Source organism: Dothidotthia symphoricarpi, assembly GCF_010015815.1.
Source record: "Dothidotthia symphoricarpi CBS 119687 unplaced genomic scaffold P153scaffold_24, whole genome shotgun sequence".
Taxonomy (NCBI): domain Eukaryota; kingdom Fungi; phylum Ascomycota; class Dothideomycetes; order Pleosporales; family Dothidotthiaceae; genus Dothidotthia; species Dothidotthia symphoricarpi.
The window spans coordinates 673,275-694,499 of record NW_022985031.1 but is presented as its reverse complement, the minus strand read 5'-3'; the positions used below and the strand labels follow the sequence as shown (position 1 = coordinate 694,499).

The following is a 21,225-nucleotide window of genomic DNA, read 5'->3' as shown; positions in this document are numbered from 1 at the left end:
AAGATGTATATAGATACTGTTTGAAATACAACATACCTTCTCAAGATGTACATCTGTCTCTACGTTTGTTCGCCCAATCTCGGTTGTTATGAAACAAAATATGAACTTCGAATCATACTCGCCGTCCTCGTATCCTCAAGGTATTAGATGTATTGACCCCTCTCATACCACTTGAATGAGTATCTCCCGGCCAACCACCTCCTCTTGGATTTACTCCGCCCCCCACAGCTCGGCAAATCGGTCCGCCCCAGCATCAACGTTCCTCTCATACTCACTCCGATCCGCGATACCCTGCGCGACATCTTCCCCGTACACAGCCGCGATCCACGCAAACGCCACATCAATCCCTGCGCTGATACCCGAGCTCGTCCAGAAGTTGCCGTCGACGACCCAGCGTGCTTTGGGGACCCAGTGCACAGATGGATGGGTGGCTTTGATCTGATGCAATTGTCAGTACTTCAGACTCTGTAGGGGGGGGGGAAGAATCATCAACGCACCCCATTAAACCCTCTCTTATTCGTCGTCGCCCTCTTCCCATCCAAAACACCCGTCCGAGCCAACACCTCGCTCCCCGTACAAACCGTAACGACCCACTTCCCCTTGTCCGCCCCTTTCCCCCACTTCGCGATCCCATACCCTCTCAAGAACTCCACAACCGCCTCCATCGCCGAGCCGTCCCGAGTCCCCAAACCTCCCGGCAGGATCAGTACCTCCAAATCCCGTGGCGCAGTGCTAAAAGTATGCGTCGGTACGATGCTTTGCGCAAACACACTCCCTACCATCGTTTGCGGGTCGGTGCGCGTCGAGACTGGGGTGAGTGTTTCGGCGATTATGCTTAGAGTAAGGGGGTGGGAGGTTGCGAGGAGGTTAAGGGCGTCGAGGGGGCCGGTTGCGTCGAGGAGTTGGAAGCCAGGAAAGAGGATGATGCCGAATTTCGTGGGGGTGGAAGTGGGAGACATAGTGTCGTTGAGTTTTGAGTTGAGATGTGTGTTGTCGAAGTGGTGTTGATAAATGTGTGAATGAACGTCTGCTTGCTTATGCTTTGTTAGGAGGTGGATAACAGGGGCTGGTTGGTGGTTAAATATGTGTGGAATTGGGCGGTGAATCAGAGCGTTATGTGCTCCTTCCTCCCAGGATTTTGATAAAGTCGGATCTTAATTTCGAGCAGGATATTAGTCAGCGTTGAGCATCATCTGACAGACGCCGTATCCAGCCGCGGATATCAATGTAGGCCGTATGTTAGAGCTCCACGGCCGAAAAGAGAGCTGATCGAGAGGCTTGGAATATGCTGTAATATCGTGGTGATTAGCAAGTACACTTACAGTCAATATAGTATGTACGATGTACTTTGATCTCAGTCTGGCATTTCACATGTACACTTGAACACCGAAGATGATTGCAAGATGAAGTAAAACATTGCATGTGGTATAAAAGTACTTGCTCAACAAAACATATTAATCAACGCTAAACTTTCTTCGTAGCCCCAGTATTCAACGTGGGAAAGGGTATCATAGACAAAATCGAGTAGGAACTATTGTGAACGACAGATGGCGGAATACTAATGTTCTCTTGCTTCAGCGGCTCCTGGTTGGCAGATGCATTTGCCAAGCGGGCTTGGGCGATCTGGAGGGCGGCCTGGAGGTGGTGGAGATTGGATGTGGCGACTGGGAATGGGGCTGGGGATGAGGCTCGAGATGAGGCTGGGGATGAGGCTGGGGCTAGAGCTTTGGCGGTCTCTACGGGTTGTGAGACATCTTCGGTGTGCTTTGGTGGTTTGATCTTGAAGTTTGCTGGCAAGGGAGCGGGGATCAGCGACTTGGGCGCTGGTGAAGGGGATTTCGATGATGAAGTTGGCTGGCTTGGTGGATCCACTGCCGTTACCGATGTTGACGATGAGGTTGGAGGCCCCTGGTAATAAGACGGCAAGGTGTTTAGAACCGACACTCGAGCTATGGATTTGTGCGAAGACGCTGGCTTCTCTTCTGGTTGTGATGGCGATGATGGCGGTGGTTTCCACGGACTATGAACCGAAATCTTCCAGTCGAATATGTCGAAGTCAACATCGACAACAACAGGCTACAACCAACGCGTGTCAGCCAAAATCACTCCCTCGTGTGAAGGAAGGAAGAAGGAGGACACCTAGACGTGCATATTTGCCCGTCCAGTGAGGGAAGTCCGTGCCTTCCTGTGCTTCCAGAACAACAACGCGCCCCAGACCAAAGTGATGAGCCACAGAAGGACATTCGTAAGCAGCACCCACACCGCGTTCTTCATGCGCGTGATCCCTCCGTTCCCCTCAGCATTCTCGGGAATGTACATGCGCCCGAAAATTCCAAAGGCGATCAGATAGCACAGGAACACAAGGAAGTCGACGACGACAAGGAACCAAAACGACATCAAGCCCACAAGTGCCATGACTGCACCGAGTGTGCCGCATACGACGGCCCACACCCACTTGGAGTCGACGTATTTTCCTTGTTTGCGCGCGTTGTCAAGATCCTGCGCATACAGCGCGATGACGGTTATGCCCATAACGAACTGGAAGAAGCGGAGGAGGAAGCGGAAGAAGTTCGCGACGGTGAGATGCGAGCGGAGAGTTGTGCCGAACATGGTCTTTTCGCCTTTCAGCTTTCTGGGTGAGAAACTGAACGCCATGAGGAGGAGCTGTGGCGTGGTTAGTAGATGCGGGGAGAAACTGGAGCAAGGGTTACACTTACAGTAAATGATTATCTGGGGTTTGTAGGTAAATTTCAGTAGGTATGCGGATTTGAGCTTTTGTAAAATCGCGGGAGCGTTGTGGTGTTTATGGTATTCTTGGGAAAAATAGAGCTGTAGACCAGCGGTGTCTGCAAACAACGGTGACGCAGAGCTTGTCTTGTGTAAACGCGTCGAGCAAACGGCCGTTAAGAGGTTGTCAACAACCGTTAGATTGTCGTACAGGGGATGCGACTATGACGTCGTTTATGTTGGACGGGTTGCTCGTTCTGTCAAAGATCGACACTAAAACTTTAGGAAGGCGTGGGGGCTGGTATGCAAGGTTTGAAACACGAGAAAGAGAAAGATATATGCAGAGAGAAAATACGTGAAGAGGACTAGAGAATTGGAACAGTCGCAGACGCACGATATTATATGTGAATCGCAGCGACTGAGGAATGCAATGTGTGCGACTCACCACTCAAGTGTCACAGATCAAAGAGTCCAAGAACACATCGTTGGTGCCCTTCTCATGGTGTGTGTGACCCAACCTGTGACATCTGTGGTCGCTTGGCTGCCGTCATTGGCGCCTGGTTGGCCTTCTGTGAGGCCAGGGGTCGGAGATTCTATGATTGGCTGACAGCGCTCGAAATGTTCGAGGCTGGCGAGAGAGCTCGACGATCAAACATCAACGCCGTCTTTCAGTAAGTGCAAGAGCCCAACCAAACAGCAGCAAAAGTTTGCATCAGCTCGTCTATTACTGAACTGCTGACAGTATACGCCTAGCACGCCCTTTAGTTGATCAGTGTTGTGGATTCGACGGCCATAAAAACCGTAAGTCTTCTTTTGCAAGGCGTTACAATTTCTTTAGCGTGATCAATGTGAGAGGGATATGTCGCGTGACTGAAGTAATTTGGAAGCTCACAATACATTGCTGAAGCTAACAGCGGCATTTCCTCCATGTAACACGCGCTACCTGCGCAAGCGCATGAACAGCTCACGGAGAAGCGTATTTGTATCCATACTGCTCCTTCGCGTCCTTGATTTGCTTCGCCAGCTCCTCCTCCTTCTGCGCAAACTCCTTGTCATCCTTCAACTTCTGCTGATACGTGTCGTTGCCAAAGGGAGACTTGGACGGGATCTCGATGCCCCGCTGAACAGCGGGACGAGCGAGAATACGTTCAGTCCACGCCTTGACATTCGGGAACGATTCCAGATCGATGCCGCTCACGCGTAGCATGTTGCACCATCCGAAGTTCGCGATATCAGCGATGCTGAACTTGTTTCCGACCAGATATTCCTTGTCCTTGAGGTGGTTGTCCAAGACGCCGACTAGGCGCTCTGTCTCACCCGTGTATCGTTGCATGCCATATGCGATGCGCTCCTTTGCGAAACGGTTGAAATGGTTCGCCTGTCCCTGCATAGGACCGAGCCCGCCATGCTGCCAGCTCATCCATTGCTCTGATCGTGAAATGTCGAGCGGGTCGACGAAGCTGAACTTGTGATCGGGGTCGTAATGGCGCGTAAGGTAGGCCAGGATTGCTATTCGAATTAGTCGCTTTCTCGACTACGGACATGCTTCACTCACCGAGACCTTCCTGCACCGCAAAGCCTCCCTGGTCGTGGTCTACAATGACGGGGATGCGACCATTAGGGCCGAGCTTGGTGAACCACGGCTCCTTTTGGATGTTTTGCGAGATGTTGATCCCTTGCCATGTGTACTCCGTGCCATATGCCTCCTTCAACTCCTCCAGAAGGATCGAAGCCTTCCAGCCATTGGGTGTGCCCCATGTGAGTAGCTCAATGCCCTTGCTTGCCTTCAGTCCAGTGGGTCTGTCGTCGGCCATGTCTGGTAATACTTGTAGTCTTCGTGTTAAGGTTGTGTGGAATGGAGCTTTGAATACGTATTTGGGAGCTTGGATGGAGCTTCGAGAAGCAAACTTAAGCTGTGAGAAGATGAGGGGTCGTAGTAGTGACATCAGAACTAGCTTTATACGTATGGAAGAGGGGTCCGATGGGGTGCTCTCCTCTTTGCGATGTGGTTGCTTAGCAATCTACTACATCACACTAAATGCAGACGGGCTCCCGGAGAGCTATTCCTTGCGCGAATGACACACGTCGAGCGAACGGGCTGCTAGCGGACATCGTATGGAAAAGTGGAATGCTTCGTAATCGTTATGCAGATGTGAGATAATCCAAGAGAAGAGGCCTCGAGAAACTCACTGATCGGCTATTAGTAAGCAAACTAGTTGTTTACGGGCATCAACGCGCGCAACTAGATCAACGAAGTCGCTCGAGCACGTTATCAAGTCTATTACTCGCGACAACAGTTTGACTACTCTAAGCTCCTGCTCCAAGCCTCCTCTTTACCTCCTACAAGATATCCGTTGGCTTGACGACGACCCAGTTCTTGTCTGCAGTGACCTCCCTACCATTTGCCCTCTGAGCCGCCGCGTTATCAGTCATTTCCTTTTGAAGTCTCTCATAATACGCATCCCTCCGGTTGATCCACAAGTGAATACCACCCTTCGCAGTGTCCACACCATGGAAGAGCATGTACGAATCACTTCCGGGAGTATCGCCAGCAGCCAAGACTGGCCTTTTCCACTGATCAATGTATGTCAAAATCGCGGCCCACTTTCCGGCATACCATGTCGCAGGCGTCCAGAGATATGTTCCCATAACCAGATCAAGGTTCGCTTCCTGGTCGTAGTCGCCAGCGACGATTTGCATCCGCGAATTTGTAAGTGCACCCGAAGATGCGTTCTTCAACATCGTCGTCACGCCAATGACATTTTCTGGCTTGACGTTATATCCATATTTGGGGTCCGATGCGACCATTCTAACGAGTTCTTCCGATGATGCGCTTATAACGTAGACATCGATGCCATTGTCCATCAACGCATTGTACAACTCGACTTGACCGCGGAAGATCTTTGGCGTGTTGACGCTGGCTGTCACCACCTCATCACCATCCCAGTATTTGGTAGGGATTGTGGTGTTGTATGCCATGAGCTCGTCGACGTAGACCTTCAGCTCCCGCAATGTGAAGCCAGACCAGACCTGCGCGATCCACGGGTAGCAGATGAAGTCGTCAACCTCGCATAGGCGGACGTAGTAGCTGTAGAGAGACTCGGTGTAGTTTGCGGTGTCCTTGAATTCAATCAACTGGAGAGTCGGATCCAGGTTGTCGCGCGTCAGAATGCCCCGGTTCTCTAAGAAAGGGAGGAGCGATTCCTCGATATCGTAACGGTAGCTCGTGTTGTCCATGTCGAAGACGGCATAGTTGCTCTGATTGGCATTTTTCGAGATCATGGTGCTGAGCGCCACCGACGCGTTGGCGGGCCAATGTTGAAATCGGATGGTTGAGTTTGAAGGAGCAGCATGACTGGGGCTGCTGGCGAATGCAAGCCAGAGGGCCGTCGCAAGGGCAGAGGCTTTGGTCATGATTTCGACAGCTTTGCGAAAACGGAGTGAACGATGTGAGGCTTGTCCATGTCAATGAAGGCCTCACGGGGCTATCTATGTGGAATTTTCAGCCGACAATCCGAAAGATCCCGCAAGGCTCTGCAAGATTGCGCCGGTGGAGGGGCCGAGAGCCCCCACGCGTGAGGTTTCCATGGTGGAAACATGACAGAGGCGTTGCGGAAACGACATAGCTGGAGAAAGAAACGCCTGGTGTGAGCAGTGGCACGGCGCTAGCCATTATAGCTTACTAAGTAGCTCCAGAAGCAACACTCCATCAGTTGAAATGCGAGGAACAAAGAAATCTTGCAACAGTTTAACAACTACATCTAAGATCAATAAGTGAGTTTTATGCCTAAATTCCCATCATCGCACGCCTAGAACTTAGTATTTTTTCATTCTGTGAGTGTAGTTTTGCACCTTTTTAGAGCAACAAAAAACACAGCGTATTTCCCGTTTCTACAATTGACCGAGAGCCACCGTGGGAATCTCGCACTAACCACTAAATTTCCGACTGCTTATCGAAACAAATCAGGTTACTTGCTCCCTGAGTATTGCGTGGTACGAAACTTGGCATTGCCTGATATGGGGTGGTACGGTTCTCCAAGACTTCGGTATCTATCACTATCAGGCCCTCGAGTAATGCAGCACACATTGTAGAAGCTCTATCAAAGTGAAGACGCGTCAAAGTACGCAAGACTGGTAGGTTGTCATTTCTGCACTTCGTCTTATTATTCAAGCCGCTTGCGTCAATCTAAATGCTATCGCTTTTGCATTGTCTCCTATGGTTTGCGATGGGCCAATCGTCGGCGAGCCTATCCTGCAGGCCTCAGCCTCAACGACGCGTCTTGGCTTCGCGAGCCTTGTACACTCGAACGCTGCTCAACGCACTTCGATCTATCTGGTTGACAGGCATCTGGGCCATCATCTCCAAAAGTCCAACCCTCGTCGAAACAACAAACACGGCGACCCAAGCGCAAGGGTACCCGTACGATAATATACCCGATACTCGGCCACCAAAGGTCTTTCGGATTTCGGGAGGGAACTCGTCCTGTGTTACTCTAGGAGTTCAGATAACCGTCAAGGACTGACCAGGGGTGAACGCTTAGGTATGGGACAGGTTCAACTGCGCTGCGCTGGCTGACGGTATAGGTGCACAGCGTCAGTTGCACAGCGTCAGTTGCACAACGTCGGCCTCGCTCGTGTCGCCCCGAAACTGCGTACACAATGCCAGCATGGCCGAAAATGCCGACCATCTACGGATGATAAGTATCGAAGAGGGGAAAGATTATCTCCTGGAAAACGACGAAGAGCTGCCCTATACATTACTGAAGAACCTGGGTCATGGACATAGCGCAAATGTGGAGATGGTCAAAGACCAACGCACAGGTGCGGTATTTGCCCGAAAGGTCTTTCGATTAGGCGGCTCCAGGAGCGAGAGAGAACGTGTGTTTGAGAACGAGATCAGGATCATTCGGCGCCTCGCACCGCATCACCACTTCATCCAAGTTTTCGCCACATACGTCGCTAAACGCGACATGGGATTGATTCTCAGTCCAGTCGCGAGTCGAGGCGACCTTCACACTTTTCTCCAAGATGTCCGAGAAAGACCTTGTACTATCGTTGAAACGCGCATCTTACAGTCTGCATTCGGCTGTCTCGCAAGCGGCCTGGAGTTCATGCATACTCAGAATGTCAGGCATAAGGATATCAAACCGCAAAACATACTCATTCACAATGGTACGGTCATTTACACCGATTTCGGATACTCCTTTGACCATAGTACCGCTGCTAGAAGTACCACAGAAGGTCGACCTGACGCATTGACTAAAAGGTATTGCGCCCCAGAAGTCGCTGAGTACGCACCACGCAACTCAAAATCTGACATTTTCTCTCTCGGTTGCGTATTCTTCGAGTTATACTCAGCGTTGGGACTGTGTGGTCTACCAGAAACAACAACATGGTATCATCTATGCCTGGAAGAAGTCACTGCACTACTACGAAATCACAGACCTTGCAATCGTTCATTTGCCGCCGCCAGTAATATCATATGTCAGATGTTAGACTTACAGCCTGGTATTCGCCCTCCTGCTGAGGCAGTCTGCAAACGGTTACGCAGACGCGGTAGAAAATATTTCTGCATACATTGTCGTGCTGCTCATAACGTAAATTGTGCCTTTCCAACTGGACTGGACAGGATGCTTCTTGTAGAGTACCCTGGTCCGGATACTTTAGATATCGAGATGCATGATGAACCTATCCCAAGCTTCAGAGAGACCCCTCAACCTCGTCATTACGATTCTTCGCATGATTATGGTTCGCAACACTTGCGCGTGGGAGACTATTCTGCAAGCCAACTCCGGGAAGATATGTACATGGACGGACTAGCTTCCGAACAGTCTACCTCAGCTACAACGGAGGATGCGTGGATAATGTTGTAGCCGAGGCTGTTATCACACAACAACGCCGTCGTCATAAAAAGACCCGCAATCAATATTGGGGCATGGAGATGTGATGCCACCTAGATTAGATTATAGGTGCGTACTAGAACCTAGCTGCATGCACGCATACTAATTACGTGGAAGACCTCTCGTGTTCAACCCCATCGAATCCTTTCTATGCAGGCTTCAAAGTTGCCCGCGTAGCGAATATGGACATGGTTTTGTAAGCTGTGACGTTCTCCAGCATCATCTGCAAGTCGTTCACAAATACAAAGCGGTGTATAAATGTGCGGCTCCAGATTGTAGATACAGTAGAATAGTTTGGTCACTACTCAGAGGCTTCAGGAATCACGTTGCTTGGAAGCATGGCAGATACTGTATGGATGAATTTTTGATCTAATGGAACACTCGTTAATAACTCCTTCGTAATACTTGGAGCGCGTAATTCAAGCCAATTTAACGACCGAACAGGTATGTGCTCTTCGGACCTTAAATTCTGCCAACTCATCGTCGCCTTGGCTACAAAGGAGACGGTGAGATGGAATGCTACGACTTTCCATGTGGAAGCACCACCAGCACGACCTAGACGTTGTTCGGATGGAATATGTAGACAGGACCTGATAATCCACCAAAACGAAGTCCGCACGTCGCTCTGGACAGAGCTAGGAGCAAGACAGTGATCAATCTATGCTTCAAGACTGCAAGCATAATGCCAATATATGACCAGACATACACGACGTCGAACAAAGTGGACAAAATAATTCACGACTGTCACTTCATCTACGGCATTATGAACAACATCTAGACACGAAAGACCTCATTTTCATTCTATCCCTGCAGATCAAGGCAAGCCTTACCTATATGAGGCGCACCTTAGTAACTATAACAACATATTGTACTTCTAAACATATAGTCAAGCGCAATGCTGTAAGCTTTACCCGTAGTTTTACATTACTGAATGCGAATCTGAGTCTTTTCGCTTTGCTCTCTTTACGATTACTCTTATGTACATATCTTTATTCACAGTCTCTTTACCCCACTTTCTCTCCTTCTCTCCCTCCCTATCTACTCCCCTCTTTACTTAACTCTCTCTTCCTAAAGGTTCCCAACCTTCTTCCTGCTATCCTCCTACCCTTCAATCCAAACTCACCTCTATCCTTATCCGCGCCCCCCACTACCCAGCTCCCCACACCAAGCCCTGCAGAACTACAACCCAGGAACACAACACACCACACCACAACACTGAACCAGTACCTACAAGAAAAACCCCACTGCGCGTCCACGGTGTTCGATCAAGTAAGACACTGCAAGATGAGAGGAATAAGGAAAAAGACAGGTAGTAAACTAAGCAGTTACAACCCACACTCAACCAACGCGCTGATCCCACGCGCTCACAAAGGTATAAAAAAAACACTCCTTCGTCTTACTTACTTCGCGTTATTTTGTAGTGACTTTTGTAACTTTTACACTGCATCTATCAAAGGGCATTTTAGTCGCGGTGATGAAGTGCGGAGTTATGAGTTTTGATGGACTGACTGATTGATGGATAGATGGATGGATGGATAGATAGATGGATGGATGGATGGATGGATGGATGGATGGATAGATGGATGGATGGATGGATGGATGGATGGATAGATGGATGGATGGATGGATAGATGGATGGATGGATGGATGGATGGATGGATGGATGGATGGATGGATGGATTGGATTAGTTGTTTGCTGGGGGTAGAGTGTTGTGTATGTATAACGAGAGTGGGAGTGGGAGGCAGGGATACATTGAGGCAGATGGACAGGAAGAGGGTGCAAACGTGTAGATATATGGACATATAAGATTCTCATCCCTCACAGCTATATCATCATACACTCAGTCGCACGCGATGAGATGAGATAGCACATCAGATGTATAAACCAACCACGCCCTCCACACAGCAGCACCCCCTACCCACCCCTTCTCGCAACCTCCAAAACATCGCTCTCAAGATGCAGTCCCACAAACCCCGTCAACACCTCCGGCAACCCCCCCTCCCTCCCCACCCCCCCCAACCACCCACGATCCTTCGCCGCAACCCCAATCATATAGTTCTCCTCAAACGCACAAACCTCCATCCTCGTATCAGGCAACAACTCATGTCTAAACCACACCGCCGTATCGCCCACGCGCTCGCCCCACACCCCATGCGTACTACATCTAGCCGGAGTCCCCGGCCGCGGCGCCCGCACACCCTTGAATTCCAGCTGGGGGATCCAATTCGCCAGCAGAGCCTCGCCGTCAAGCTTAATATACGCTTCCTTGTACGCCCAGAAGACGTAGAAACGGCGCAGTTTAGCGTCGATGACGAGGTCGGAGTCGAATGTGCGTGTCTGCCCGTTAGGTAGCGTGACGCTCAGCGCCTCACCGCGGGCGCACACGCGGTCGTGGCGGCCTAGGATATCGGGGGTTATGAGTGTGCCGTCGTTGAGGGGGAAGGCGTCGCAGTTGAATTTCATGTCGAAGCTTTCCTCGGGTGAGAAGAGCTCCGCGTACATATTCACCCATGCCTCCCAGCCCTCGGCGTCGATCATGCTCAGATCCCCGCCCCGCTCGTTCACGCATACGATGTCAACCCCGAGATCGACGTCGAGGATGTCTGTGCGGCAGCCGACTAGCACGACGAGGCCGGCTTGGTGCGAGACGTTGAATTCGACGGGGGCGGGGGCAGAGGAGGTGCCGGACGCGATGAGGGCGCAGGGCTTGCCGTGTGTGGGGTCGCGCTTGCGGCCGAGGGTTATGGAGGACCAGGGGATGGAGAGGGTAAGGTGGATGAAGAGCCGTTTGAGGAGGGCGGAGGCGAGGCTCATTTTTGCGTCGGCGATGTGGTATTTTCGGAGGCATGTTTGTCTTTCTGAGGGGCTGATGAGGGAGAGTGCTTCGGGGGCCTGGCGGGGTTAGATTGGGTTGGTAATGGGATGGGATGGGATGGGATGGGATGTTGGCGATGGGGGAGGATAGGACGGGACGCACTGCTTCTGCGATCTTGGTGCCTGGCCAGAGGGGGCGGGTGTCGAGGAGCCAGCACGTGAGACCGCGTTCGGGGGATGCATTGGGCATGTTCATGTTGTGTTATGTGGACATGGGATGTGGATGGGGACGGGGGATGGTTTGGTCTTGTGTATAGATACGATTGTTCTACGTTTATATGTACAAGACGATAGGTAGCAAGGGAGTCATGATGGCAAGACAGGCCCATGTTCGTGTTACTTGGGGGTATGTCGGCCCCGCGCTCCCTCCACCTCGTGTTATCGGTACGTCGAGTCCAACCCCACGGAGGTGCCCCACAATTCTTTTTCTTGACTCGCAGTCATCATACATTCATTCATTCATTCACGCTTCAATTGCAACGCTCCCTTGCAAACGCCTTTTTCCTTTCTATTTCCATTCCTTTCCTCTCTTTCTTCGTCGAAATGACAGTCCCCGCCCCCACCCCCGAAATAAAAATCGGCGTCCTCGCCCTCCAAGGCGCATTCAGCGAGCACATCCAACTCCTCCGGCGCGCCAGCACCTCTCTCCCCTTCTCCGCCTTCACATTCCACGAAATCCGCACACCCGTCGAACTCACCCACTGCGACGCTTTGATAATCCCCGGCGGCGAAAGCACAGCAATCAGCCTCGTAGCAGCGCGAAGCGGCCTGCTGGAGCCACTGCGCGAGTTCGTAAAGTGCGTTGCGTTTCCACCTCCGCTACCACACAGCAGACGATGAATTGAACGATGCTGATATATATACGGGTTGATAGGGTGCAGAGGAAACCCACATGGGGCACCTGTGCGGGCTTGATCCTGCTCTCCGAGTCGGCGAACCGCACGAAGAAGGGGGGCCAAGAACTTATCGGCGGGCTGGACGTGCGCGTCAATCGGAACCATTTCGGGCGCCAGACGGAGAGCTTTCAAGCGGCGCTTCGACTCCCGTTTCTCGGGGATGTCGATCAGGATCCGTTTCGATGCGTGTTTATCCGCGCGCCTGTTGTCGAGAAGATACTGCCGCATGAGGAGGGCGTGCAGGTTGCGGGCGAGGATACGGTTGTTGCGCCGAGTAAGGCGCCGGCGGAGGGGGTGGCGAGCGGGGAGGTTGCAGGCGCGGTGGAGGTCATGGCTAGGCTGCCTGGCAAGACGCAGACACCAGAGCAAGACGGTGGCGAGGGGAATGTGATTGCGGTTCGGCAGGGGAATGTGTTTGGGTGCAGTTTTCACCCTGAGTTGACGGAGGATGCGAGGATACATGCTTGGTGGCTGGACGAGGTGAGGCGGGCTGTGGAGCGGAGGAGGGAGTTTGTAATTGCAGATCGGACGGAGTAGCATTGGGGTGGGAGGGACTTTGGAGTGGCATCAGCGACGGCGTTTATAGAGGAAGATGGTATTTTTGCTTGGGAGAGGTGGTATACTCTGTTGTAGACTTTTCGAATTCGGTGGATAGACGGACCCGGATACACTTCCACGCCACTTTCTAGATTTAGAAAAAACGCCAGACGCCGTCCATGTTGTGGTGTAGCAACCATCCTTCTCATACACGTCCACGTCCACCTACATCTCATCATCCTTCTCCATAATGGCCCTCCCATAGCCACCCCGACCGGGATCATACTCCCCACGATACTCATCCCGCACCTGCCCACCGCTCTTCCCGCGCCCATACTGCCTGCCCTCGGCAAAGCCCTCGTCCAAGTCTGTGCGGATGACGCGCTCGTCCAGCTTGGTGCCGCCAATGTACTTCATGCAGTCGAGGGCGTCCTGGTGCGTGTAGTACTCGACGAAGCAGAAGCCGCAGGGCGTCTTTTGGAAGCGGTCCAGTCCCATGACGAGGCGCTTGATTTCACCGCATTTGGAGAAGAGTTCGTGGATTTGCTCTTCGGTTGTGTAGAAGGAGCTGGGAGGAGGGTGTTAGTAGTTGTTGGTTTGTAGGGTTGGAGATGGGAAGACAAACAGATTGCCGACGTAGAGGGTTGTCGCGTCTTTGAGCTTGTCTTCTGGGTCTGGGCTGGGCTCGCGCTCGTCGTCGCGGTTGCGGTCTCTTCTGCGCTTCTAAGACGGTGTTAGGGCTGTGCTTTGAGTGGTTGTGCATGCGGTATTCACCTTCGCAGTCGCGTAGGAACTCGGCTTGTCCAGGCGGTCTATTGTGCTTCGGAGCGGCGCCATGATTGCGGACGAGACGGGCGACAAATAAATGGGCGCGTGTTGGTCGTGGAGCTGTGCAAGTGAGTAAAGGTCGAATCAAAGCTGTCCCAGGACGCGTTCCCGGTCGGCCTTGGCGCGCGCGCGAGCTTCTTTCACTGCTGCTCGACTTTGTTTAGTCTGGCTTCTTTTTCTCACCCACCACGGCGACGACACGTCCAACATGCCCAAAGTACTGAGCTACACGCCGGCCTGGCTCGCCCGCCCGAGCCCCGGCTACCATCTGTTTGCGCCCAAACAAGCTGCTAGCAACGGCGTCGCGCCTAGGAAGCAGGAAGCTGGCCCGCGCCGCACCATTGCGACGAGAGGCTCTGAAGTGTTTGTGGCAGCGGGCAACGAGCTTCGTTGGGCGGATCTGGTTAACCTGAAAGACGGCACTGCGCCTGCATACCGCACCCTCAAGGTCTCCATTCCGCTCCCCATCACACGCCTCACTATCTCGCCCGCCGGTGACTACCTCGCCGTCTCGACGTCCCACACAGTCCACGTCGTCAGCCTGCCCGACTCGGCCCACCTTGCGTCCGGCGACGACAGCCCCATCAAGCCCAAGACGTTCCAGGTAGGGCCGACGGCGCACGTGCTGGAGGAGTCGCCCATCGCAACCACGCTGTGGCACCCCCTGGGCTACCATGGCCGCTGTCTGGTCACCATCACAAAGGCCGGCGTGGTGCGCCTGTGGGAAGTGAACCGCGCCGACCGCTCGACCTTCAACGAGCCCACCCTCTCCATCGACCTGCCCAAGCTGGCCAATGCCACAACCGACCAGGAGGATCTGTCCGCCTCCAAGTACGGCGCCTCCAAGGGCTTCTCGCCAGACTCGGTCGAGCTGGAGGTTGCCTCGGCCTGCTTTGGCGACTTCCCCGAGCAGGAGGGCGTGCACGGCTGGGCGCCCATGACGCTGTGGATTGCGACCGTGTCGGGGGATGTCTACGCGTTGTGTCCGCTCCTGCCGAGCAAGTGGCAGCTGGTCGAGTCGCCCGGGTCCTTCACTTTCCTGCAGACGCTGGCTTCGTCCGTCAACATCAACTACGCCGAGCTCTCGGAAGAGACTGATGCGCCGAAATACGATGTCAAGACTGCGGAGAAACAGGTCGCCTGGCTGGCGGACATCATCTACGAGGAGCCCTTCATGGAGGAACTGCCTGATGGCGACTCGGTCAAGGTCTTTGTGCGTCCGAGGAGTACCCCCGCCGTCCCGCTGCTGCAGGGCCCCTTCACCATCACACCTGAAGTCGATGACTTTGAGCTGAGCGATATGATCGTCTTTTCGCTGAAGACCTTTTCCGACGGCACAGACGAGGAAGCAGCAGAGGGTCTGCCCACCGCTGTTGTGTGTCTCCTCACCGATACATGCAAGGTGCACGTGTGTCTGGACCTGGAGGGAGTCGTTGGGCGTTGGCTGCCGTCTCCTGAGGTATACACATCCTGCAATACAACATTAAAAATCATGCTAACAACACCAGGATGAAATCGACATCTCAGATACACCCGAGCCCGAACTCATCATCGCCGAAACAATCGCCCTAACACGCGACGAACAATCAACCTTCACCCAAAGCATCACCCCAGACGTCCACACAGACTTCTCCTTCTTCGTCTCGCACGCCACAGGAGTCCACTACATCTCCCTCGAGCCATGGATCACCAAGCTCGAAAACGAACTCTCGGAACCGCAACCCGACGGCGCAGACTTCCGGCTGCAGCGCCTCCTCGAATCCGCAAACAGCGCCGTGGAGCAGCACCTCACGCGCAAACCCGACACAAACGACCCCCACCACCAAGTCCCCGCCTGCGTCGTCATCGAAGACGGAAATACAGGCTACATGCTCCTCACGACGAACACGGCCAACGAGCCCGTCGCCGCCCTCCTCGACGCCCCGGAATCAGACGTCCCCACCGCCGCCCAACTCGCAGACTTCATGAACGTGCCCCCCTCGCACACAGAAGTCCGCGAACCATGGCAACCCCCCCGAGACCTCTACGCGCCCTTCGACCTGCGCAACGCTATCGCAATCCCCGCCCGCCACCGCGCTCAACTCACGCAGGAAATCCGCCTCAGCCCTGCGAACCTCGAGCTGCTCATGGACGTGCACCGCGTGCTGGCCGCGCACACGGCGCGCCTTCAGGCCGCGGTGGCGGAGCTGTTCAATCGCGCGACGCAGCTACAGGACGTGTTTCGCGACCAGGTTACGAGGAGTGCGTTGGTTGCGTTGCGGGTGGATGCTGCTACCACCTCTACATCTACCCCCGACACCCACAACAACGACGCAGAAGACAGCATATCCTCCCGCGTAGAAAGAGTTCAGAACAGACAACTCGCCATCTCGCACCGCTACGAGGCTCTGCGCCGCAGAATGCACTCCCTCGGCACCCCGGATCTTAGCGCCAGGGAGGCCGCGTTTGTGGATGAATTGGCCGCTATGCATGGTGCGGTTGATGCGCGGAGTGAGACGCTGACGGGTGATGTGGATGGTAAGGTTGTGCCTGCTTGGCAGCGGCTGGAGAGGTTGAAGAAGTTGGAGGGTGAGCTGAGGGGGCAGGTTGGGGAGTTGGGTGGTGGTGCGGGTGCGGGTGCGGATGGACGGGCGGGCAGTAATGGGAATGGTGAAGCGACAACGACAAGACCGAGTGTTAAAATCGACAGTTTGTCTCGAAAGGCGGAGACGGAGCGTATTCATGAGCTGTTGCAGAGGAATACGCATCTTGTTGATGTGGCGGCTAGTCGACTGAGGGGGTTGGGCGTTGTGCTGCCTGGGTTGGGGGTGTAGGGGTGTATCGGTATGGGTATGGGGGTGTTGATGGATTGAATGGTTGATAGATGGATACAGATTATCACATCGTAATGTGCGATCTTCACTTTTCCAATTCAACCTACAATAGGACAAAGACAGGAGGTCCACCACTTCACGACGATTCAACAAGCCCGTTTCAGTAAGAATACATGCATTAGCTTCCTTCCTTCCATTCAAAAACGAGAACGTGAATTACCGTACCAAGTAGAGTCTTCATTAACATCATAGAGACCCCCATCCAGTGCCTCGATATGTACAAATGGGGAGGAATTCCCTTCCTTTCCTATCCTATCCTATTCTTCCCTCCCTCAACCCTTCCATCCATCCATCCACTCCCCTCCACTCAACAAATCCCATCCTTGATCTACCCCCCCTCCTTCCATCCCCCAACCCATCAAAAACAACAAGAAAAAAAACTGGTATACAACGCCCCCCCCAAAACGCCATCACAACCCATCACACACATCTACAACCCAACAGCAAACCCAGCACCAAGCAGCAGCGGGACCAGCACAGCAGCAAACATGTTCACGACGACGTTATGTGGCGCGGGAGAGCTAGTCGTAGCGTAGACGAGCTGGAAGCCGATGTCGGGGGTGCGCGTGGTGGCGTTTGTCGAGTTGAAGCAGTTGTCTCTTGTGACTTCGGGCACGTCTGCGGGCTCGGCGAAGGTTATGTCTGCGCACTTTTGTGTATGTTAGCAGTAGTCCAATATCTATGATGTGGACAGGTGTGCTGGAACAGGATAGGATAGGATAGGTAAGGTAGCACAGTGATATAGCAAAACGTACATTATAAAGCGCAGCCCCATGCTGCGCCGTCTCGACAATCTGAATCGTCGCATTATCGCCGACCTGCGGCTCGTAGCCGGCGGGCAGCGGGACCTGCGGCAGGCAAAAGGTGCCGTCGTACTGCAGGTTTGAGGGCCCGGTGATCTGGAAGACGGGCAGCATCGAGTGCGAGTAGTTGAGCGGCTCGTTGCCGTAGCCCATGTTGAAGTAGAAGAGGGCGTTTGCGTGGCCGGGGAACCAGCCTGGTTGGATGCTGACTGCGCCGCCTTTGAGGGGCCATTTGGTGCGGTTGGTGGAGGTGGGCATGCCGCCGCCTGCGGGGGGGTGTTAGTTATGTGGGTTGATTTGACTTGGTGGGATTTGGGAGACGGACATGGATACATCCACTGCATTCCGTACGGGAAGCCGTGTGTGTCGTTTTCGTACGTGATGCCTAGTGACCCCGGGATTATACTTGGGTCTGTGAGCGACGTCGTCCCGTTTGTGATGATGTTGTTGCCTCGCCAGCCGGGGTAGACGATGACAGTATGGGCTGCGGCGAGGGCGGACCAGCAGGCGACAAGCGCCACGACGAGGGAGAAGCGGAACATGGCGGCGTCAGATCCACGACGATGGGAAATCCGACTCTTTTACTTTTTCGTGTTCTTTCCGGCGATGGCTGGCCCCTTAGTAAATCGACGGTAGGGTTGATCGAGTCGAAGTGCGGTGGCGGGCGGGCGGTCGATCGGGATGGGATGGGGGTGGGTTCAAGCAAACTTAAGGCTTGCTTGAGTCGCACGCTCGCCTGCCTGGCTTGCGTCGGTCGCATGCATTCCTCCATCAAACTTCATCTCAAGCGTATGTTCCAATCCGGCCATTCGGACCCAGGGCAGTGAATAACGACAAACTAGCCTATTGCCATGCCAGGGTCAGCAACCACTCATGCGCGACTTTCACGGGCGGGACGGAAATCCCTAGTGAACCAGGGTCAGTGGTGGCTGCGAAGGCAATGCTGATGGGGCGCCTGATTTGTCGCCGGGTGTGATGGGGGATGCAGGCCTGGCCCAGGGACTGCCGTAAGCGCTGTGCGCCCCACTGTCGCATGCGGAACATGAGAGAACGAACAAGAGCTGCCGTGTGTGTGCTGCTCGGCACATTCTGGAAGGGACGCCCGTGGTGTGATGGAGGTGTGACAAAGAACGAGGCGCCGCGATGGGTCTGGCACGCGTCGGAACAGGCACCGTGTCGTGTTTGGCGTGGTGATTGTGGATGAACATGTAGCACAGCGATCGACCGAGTCAGCTTGAAGCATGCAGTGAGAACCAACGTCAGATGTCTTACCCATGCGTCAGCAAAGAGAGGACATTGCTGGTTGCATCGCATGGTGTGAGACTCGCCACTAATCCGCATGGAATGTAAAGTTTGGTTGATATTAAAAAGACTCTTAGTGCATTCCAAGGTTCAGAAGAGCATCCGAGGGTTGTAAAGTGTCGAAGGTAAGGAGACATCAACAACGAGGCCGCGATCAATGAGTATAACATGAATATAACAAAGAGTCGTTCCATACCCATACCGAGGATGCGAAAGTCACGAGGGAAATGTCCTAGCCAGAGAGGGAGGTGATTTACGATAGTCAGCAGAATAAGCAAAGACGCAACCAAGATTGGAAACCACAAGTGAGTATGTCTTGACAACCAGCAACTGCACACGTAGAGTTGAAGTTTTGCAATAACAATGCAATCGTATGGTGCTTCTGAGCACGTTGAGGGTCTACAAGTTTGTCTCCCATTTACATTCCACAAATCTACGGCAACGGCCGATATGTTCTCCTCTTCTACAACACACCACAACCAATCCATGAGTATGATTACAGGTTTGCTGATCTGCTAATTTCCACCCAGTCATTATCCATCTGATCTAAATACTGAGGTTAGACCAATTCTAGTAGAGAGTTACATCCTCCTGCACTTCCTCCTTGCAACCCTGCATCCACCTGTTGTAGAACAAAGTAGAATCTTCGACGCGTTTCGGATCTACCTGTCCACCATCCTATTCTGAGACAAAAGGTACGGTAAATAGTATATACATGTCGAAATAGTAACCTTAGACCCGCGTCTTGAGGATGCTTCCCTCGACTTCTGAAGATCCGTCCGAACGTTTTCCCTCACGCCCTTCATAAACCCACTCATGTCCCCACGCTGGGCAAAACGCTCGACCTGCCGCCAGAAACTGTGCTGCATTTGACGTTTAACATCGCCTCAATATCGTGCAGACTGTATATCTCTCTGAACTGACATGCTCAATTCCCACATCACAAAGCTATGCGTCAGACTTGCCAGCGCGGTCGTCTTGAGTCTGCATGAATCGTGGTATCAAGTCTCGAGGACCTTCGATATTGATATGGTAAGGAAATGGGTGTAGAACACGCTATTACTAAATCGCTGCGCATAAATACTCGTTAAGTCTTAGGGTAGGAACGTTAGATCAGCCACAGGAGACTTGTGTGTAGATCTAGAGACCGCGCTGCTTTCTTTGATGACTCCGGGATTACTTTCGAGTGAGGGTGCTGAGATGAGAGTTTGGGTGGAATGAGCTTGGTGTTACGGGTATCGTCGGGTGGAAACGTTATTCAAGTCGATTGCGCGTGCTTACGGGAATTTGTGATTTGTGGTATGGATTGATTGACGTGAGTGCGACGGGAACATCTACGGGGTACATCCAACGCAGTGAATGCTCCTCTCCCACTCCAAATGAAAAGCACCTAATCATTCGGTGCGTGTAAGACTCCGTATCTCTAGGAATCTTCTCTAGATTGTGCATCATCCTCTTCCTCTCCCTCTTTATTCCAGTAGATGCACAACCCACTCAACGCATTCAAATGCATATCAAACTCTTCCAACCGCGCCATCTCCCTCTCTTGCAGAAACTTCTTCCCCACTTCATTGCTCTCATCCAGTTTCTCGAGCGACCCCTTCTTCCCTTGTGTGACGGCAGTATAGTCATCCTGAATCTCATTCCCAACATACAGCGCAGGCTTTTTATCTTTGAGGAAAACAGGGAGCAAAATGCACCAGTCGACGAACGGCGCATACACGAACGTCTGCGGGGAGATATGTGACTCGACGGCGGACTCGACGACGGTGACTGCGAGGGACTTCAGAAACGCGATATCGACGGGCGTGAAAGTAGGTTCTTGAGCGTAGAGGGTGAGCGACGGATTTTGTTCTTTCACTGCGTTTTCATCAGCCATAGCTCCACACACGACATACGCTACAGCAACTCACGGTGTCCGACAACGTCCATGAACAGCACGAGCTGCCACAGCGAGCGGTGTCGATGATGCCAGTCAAGACTAAAGCTCCCAATCCCAATGCACACAGCAACCCCAATATCCCATTCTCTCCTGTCCAGTATCGCCTTGATTTGTTTCGCGCATGTCGTCTCTGTCCAGCGATCCTCTAGCTTCTTGAAATCCTCCAAAAGCTTCTCCGAGGTCAGCCCTTCTACTGTCCGCGTCGGCATGAAGCTATTCATGTACTCCTTGCTCACTTCCTTCCCTTTCCCAACGGACAGGTTCGAAAGACCGTGCGTGATCGTTGTCCAGCCATCGTCTGCTTCGACCTGCTGCCTCTTCACACGTCTGCGACCGCGCATTTTCGCTGCGGTAATAGCCCGACGGAGCGCTGCTCAAGAGCTGGGGTATAGACTACTCTTCGCATGCTCACTGCGATTTTGGAGTTCGTGTGCGATGCGATGTCGGAGGCGCGGCGGTCACCTTCGACGTCGGGATTTCGATTTCGCAGCGGATTGTGTTGGTGTTACGACGTACATGGGTGCGTGTGGGCGCCGATGCGT

General features: G+C 53.1%; 13 protein-coding genes across 13 annotated transcripts; 5 read left to right on the top strand and 8 right to left on the bottom strand.

Moving 5' to 3' along the window:
* Positions 1 to 315: 315 nt before the first annotated feature.
* Positions 316 to 1,046, bottom strand: P153DRAFT_371163 (class I glutamine amidotransferase-like protein). The gene has a single exon (XM_033669200.1). It carries the CDS (start codon positions 957 to 959, stop codon positions 489 to 491), a length of 471 nt encoding a protein of 156 aa, XP_033518704.1. The 5' UTR covers positions 960 to 1,046; the 3' UTR covers positions 316 to 488.
* A 981-nt stretch (positions 1,047 to 2,027) lies between these two features.
* Positions 2,028 to 2,932, bottom strand: P153DRAFT_139500 (uncharacterized protein). The gene is made up of 2 exons (XM_033662096.1): positions 2,718 to 2,932; positions 2,028 to 2,664 (listed from the first exon to the last, which is right to left on the bottom strand). Exon 2 carries the CDS (start codon positions 2,653 to 2,655, stop codon positions 2,140 to 2,142), a length of 516 nt encoding a protein of 171 aa, XP_033518703.1. The 5' UTR covers positions 2,656 to 2,664; positions 2,718 to 2,932; the 3' UTR covers positions 2,028 to 2,139.
* A 759-nt stretch (positions 2,933 to 3,691) lies between these two features.
* On the bottom strand, positions 3,692 to 4,541 carry P153DRAFT_390857 (glutathione S-transferase II; the record flags this gene model as incomplete). Its single annotated transcript, XM_033670985.1, has 2 exons — positions 3,692 to 4,236; positions 4,283 to 4,541. 2 exons carry the CDS (start codon positions 4,539 to 4,541, stop codon positions 3,692 to 3,694), a joined length of 804 nt encoding a protein of 267 aa, XP_033518702.1.
* Positions 4,542 to 5,067: 526 nt separating this feature from the next.
* On the bottom strand, positions 5,068 to 6,141 carry P153DRAFT_302905 (uncharacterized protein; the record flags this gene model as incomplete). Its single annotated transcript, XM_033664476.1, has 1 exon — positions 5,068 to 6,141. The coding sequence occupies one exon, from the start codon at positions 6,139 to 6,141 to the stop codon at positions 5,068 to 5,070; it is 1,074 nt and encodes a 357-aa protein (XP_033518701.1).
* A 687-nt stretch (positions 6,142 to 6,828) lies between these two features.
* Positions 6,829 to 7,266, top strand: P153DRAFT_371161 (uncharacterized protein). Its single transcript, XM_033669199.1, has one exon. It carries the CDS (start codon positions 6,954 to 6,956, stop codon positions 7,248 to 7,250), a length of 297 nt encoding a protein of 98 aa, XP_033518700.1. The 5' UTR covers positions 6,829 to 6,953; the 3' UTR covers positions 7,251 to 7,266.
* On the top strand, positions 7,129 to 9,018 carry P153DRAFT_371160 (kinase-like protein). Its single transcript, XM_033669198.1, has 3 exons — positions 7,129 to 7,268; positions 7,312 to 8,696; positions 8,745 to 9,018. The coding sequence occupies exon 2, from the start codon at positions 7,395 to 7,397 to the stop codon at positions 8,598 to 8,600; it is 1,206 nt and encodes a 401-aa protein (XP_033518699.1). The 5' UTR covers positions 7,129 to 7,268; positions 7,312 to 7,394; the 3' UTR covers positions 8,601 to 8,696; positions 8,745 to 9,018.
* An 871-nt stretch (positions 9,019 to 9,889) lies between these two features.
* Positions 9,890 to 10,229, top strand: P153DRAFT_371158 (uncharacterized protein). Its single transcript, XM_033669197.1, has one exon. It carries the CDS (start codon positions 9,912 to 9,914, stop codon positions 10,125 to 10,127), a length of 216 nt encoding a protein of 71 aa, XP_033518698.1. The 5' UTR covers positions 9,890 to 9,911; the 3' UTR covers positions 10,128 to 10,229.
* Positions 10,230 to 10,542: 313 nt separating this feature from the next.
* Positions 10,543 to 11,692, bottom strand: P153DRAFT_351263 (phosphopantetheinyl transferase; the record flags this gene model as incomplete). The annotated part of the gene is made up of 2 exons (XM_033666327.1): positions 10,543 to 11,520; positions 11,597 to 11,692. The coding sequence occupies 2 exons, from the start codon at positions 11,690 to 11,692 to the stop codon at positions 10,543 to 10,545; spliced, it is 1,074 nt and encodes a 357-aa protein (XP_033518697.1).
* A 353-nt stretch (positions 11,693 to 12,045) lies between these two features.
* On the top strand, positions 12,046 to 13,214 carry P153DRAFT_327436 (glutamine amidotransferas-like protein subunit pdxT; the record flags this gene model as incomplete). The annotated part of the gene is made up of 2 exons (XM_033665328.1): positions 12,046 to 12,299; positions 12,377 to 13,214. The coding sequence occupies 2 exons, from the start codon at positions 12,046 to 12,048 to the stop codon at positions 12,933 to 12,935; spliced, it is 813 nt and encodes a 270-aa protein (XP_033518696.1). The 3' UTR covers positions 12,936 to 13,214.
* P153DRAFT_390852 (nuclear cap-binding protein subunit 2) lies at positions 13,161 to 13,772 on the bottom strand (the record flags this gene model as incomplete). Its single annotated transcript, XM_033670984.1, has 3 exons — positions 13,161 to 13,503; positions 13,561 to 13,658; positions 13,710 to 13,772. The coding sequence occupies 3 exons, from the start codon at positions 13,770 to 13,772 to the stop codon at positions 13,161 to 13,163; spliced, it is 504 nt and encodes a 167-aa protein (XP_033518695.1).
* Positions 13,773 to 13,952: 180 nt separating this feature from the next.
* On the top strand, positions 13,953 to 16,617 carry P153DRAFT_327428 (uncharacterized protein). Its single transcript, XM_033665327.1, has 2 exons — positions 13,953 to 15,222; positions 15,272 to 16,617. The coding sequence occupies exons 1-2, from the start codon at positions 13,972 to 13,974 to the stop codon at positions 16,574 to 16,576; spliced, it is 2,556 nt and encodes an 851-aa protein (XP_033518694.1). The 5' UTR covers positions 13,953 to 13,971; the 3' UTR covers positions 16,577 to 16,617.
* Positions 16,618 to 16,821: 204 nt separating this feature from the next.
* Positions 16,822 to 18,201, bottom strand: P153DRAFT_139406 (uncharacterized protein). The gene is made up of 3 exons (XM_033662095.1): positions 17,765 to 18,201; positions 17,392 to 17,705; positions 16,822 to 17,285 (listed from the first exon to the last, which is right to left on the bottom strand). Exons 1-3 carry the CDS (start codon positions 17,979 to 17,981, stop codon positions 17,067 to 17,069), a joined length of 750 nt encoding a protein of 249 aa, XP_033518693.1. The 5' UTR covers positions 17,982 to 18,201; the 3' UTR covers positions 16,822 to 17,066.
* A 1,963-nt stretch (positions 18,202 to 20,164) lies between these two features.
* P153DRAFT_390849 (uncharacterized protein) lies at positions 20,165 to 21,024 on the bottom strand (the record flags this gene model as incomplete). Its single annotated transcript, XM_033670983.1, has 2 exons — positions 20,165 to 20,601; positions 20,655 to 21,024. The coding sequence occupies 2 exons, from the start codon at positions 21,022 to 21,024 to the stop codon at positions 20,165 to 20,167; spliced, it is 807 nt and encodes a 268-aa protein (XP_033518692.1).
* Between the last annotated feature and the right edge of the window lie 201 nt (positions 21,025 to 21,225).

Excerpts from the sequence above, each read along its gene's own strand:
- P153DRAFT_371163 (XM_033669200.1), bottom strand. The coding sequence starts at position 959 with ATGTCTCCCACTTCCACCCCCACGAAATTCGGCATCATCCTCTTTCCT.
- P153DRAFT_139500 (XM_033662096.1), bottom strand. The coding sequence starts at position 2,655 with ATGGCGTTCAGTTTCTCACCCAGAAAGCTGAAAGGCGAAAAGACCATG.
- P153DRAFT_371161 (XM_033669199.1), top strand. The coding sequence starts at position 6,954 with ATGGGCCAATCGTCGGCGAGCCTATCCTGCAGGCCTCAGCCTCAACGA.
- P153DRAFT_371160 (XM_033669198.1), top strand. The coding sequence starts at position 7,395 with ATGGCCGAAAATGCCGACCATCTACGGATGATAAGTATCGAAGAGGGG.
- P153DRAFT_371158 (XM_033669197.1), top strand. The coding sequence starts at position 9,912 with ATGAGAGGAATAAGGAAAAAGACAGGTAGTAAACTAAGCAGTTACAAC.
- P153DRAFT_327428 (XM_033665327.1), top strand. The coding sequence starts at position 13,972 with ATGCCCAAAGTACTGAGCTACACGCCGGCCTGGCTCGCCCGCCCGAGC. Across the intron at positions 15,223-15,271 it reads GTTGGCTGCCGTCTCCTGAG|GATGAAATCGACATCTCAGA; the intron begins GTATACACATCC and ends TAACAACACCAG.
- P153DRAFT_139406 (XM_033662095.1), bottom strand. The coding sequence starts at position 17,981 with ATGTTCCGCTTCTCCCTCGTCGTGGCGCTTGTCGCCTGCTGGTCCGCC. Across the intron at positions 17,706-17,764 it reads AATGCAGTGGATGTATCCAT|GCGGCGGCATGCCCACCTCC; the intron begins GTCCGTCTCCCA and ends ACCCCCCCGCAG. Across the intron at positions 17,286-17,391 it reads ATGGGGCTGCGCTTTATAAT|TGCGCAGACATAACCTTCGC; the intron begins GTACGTTTTGCT and ends CATACACAAAAG.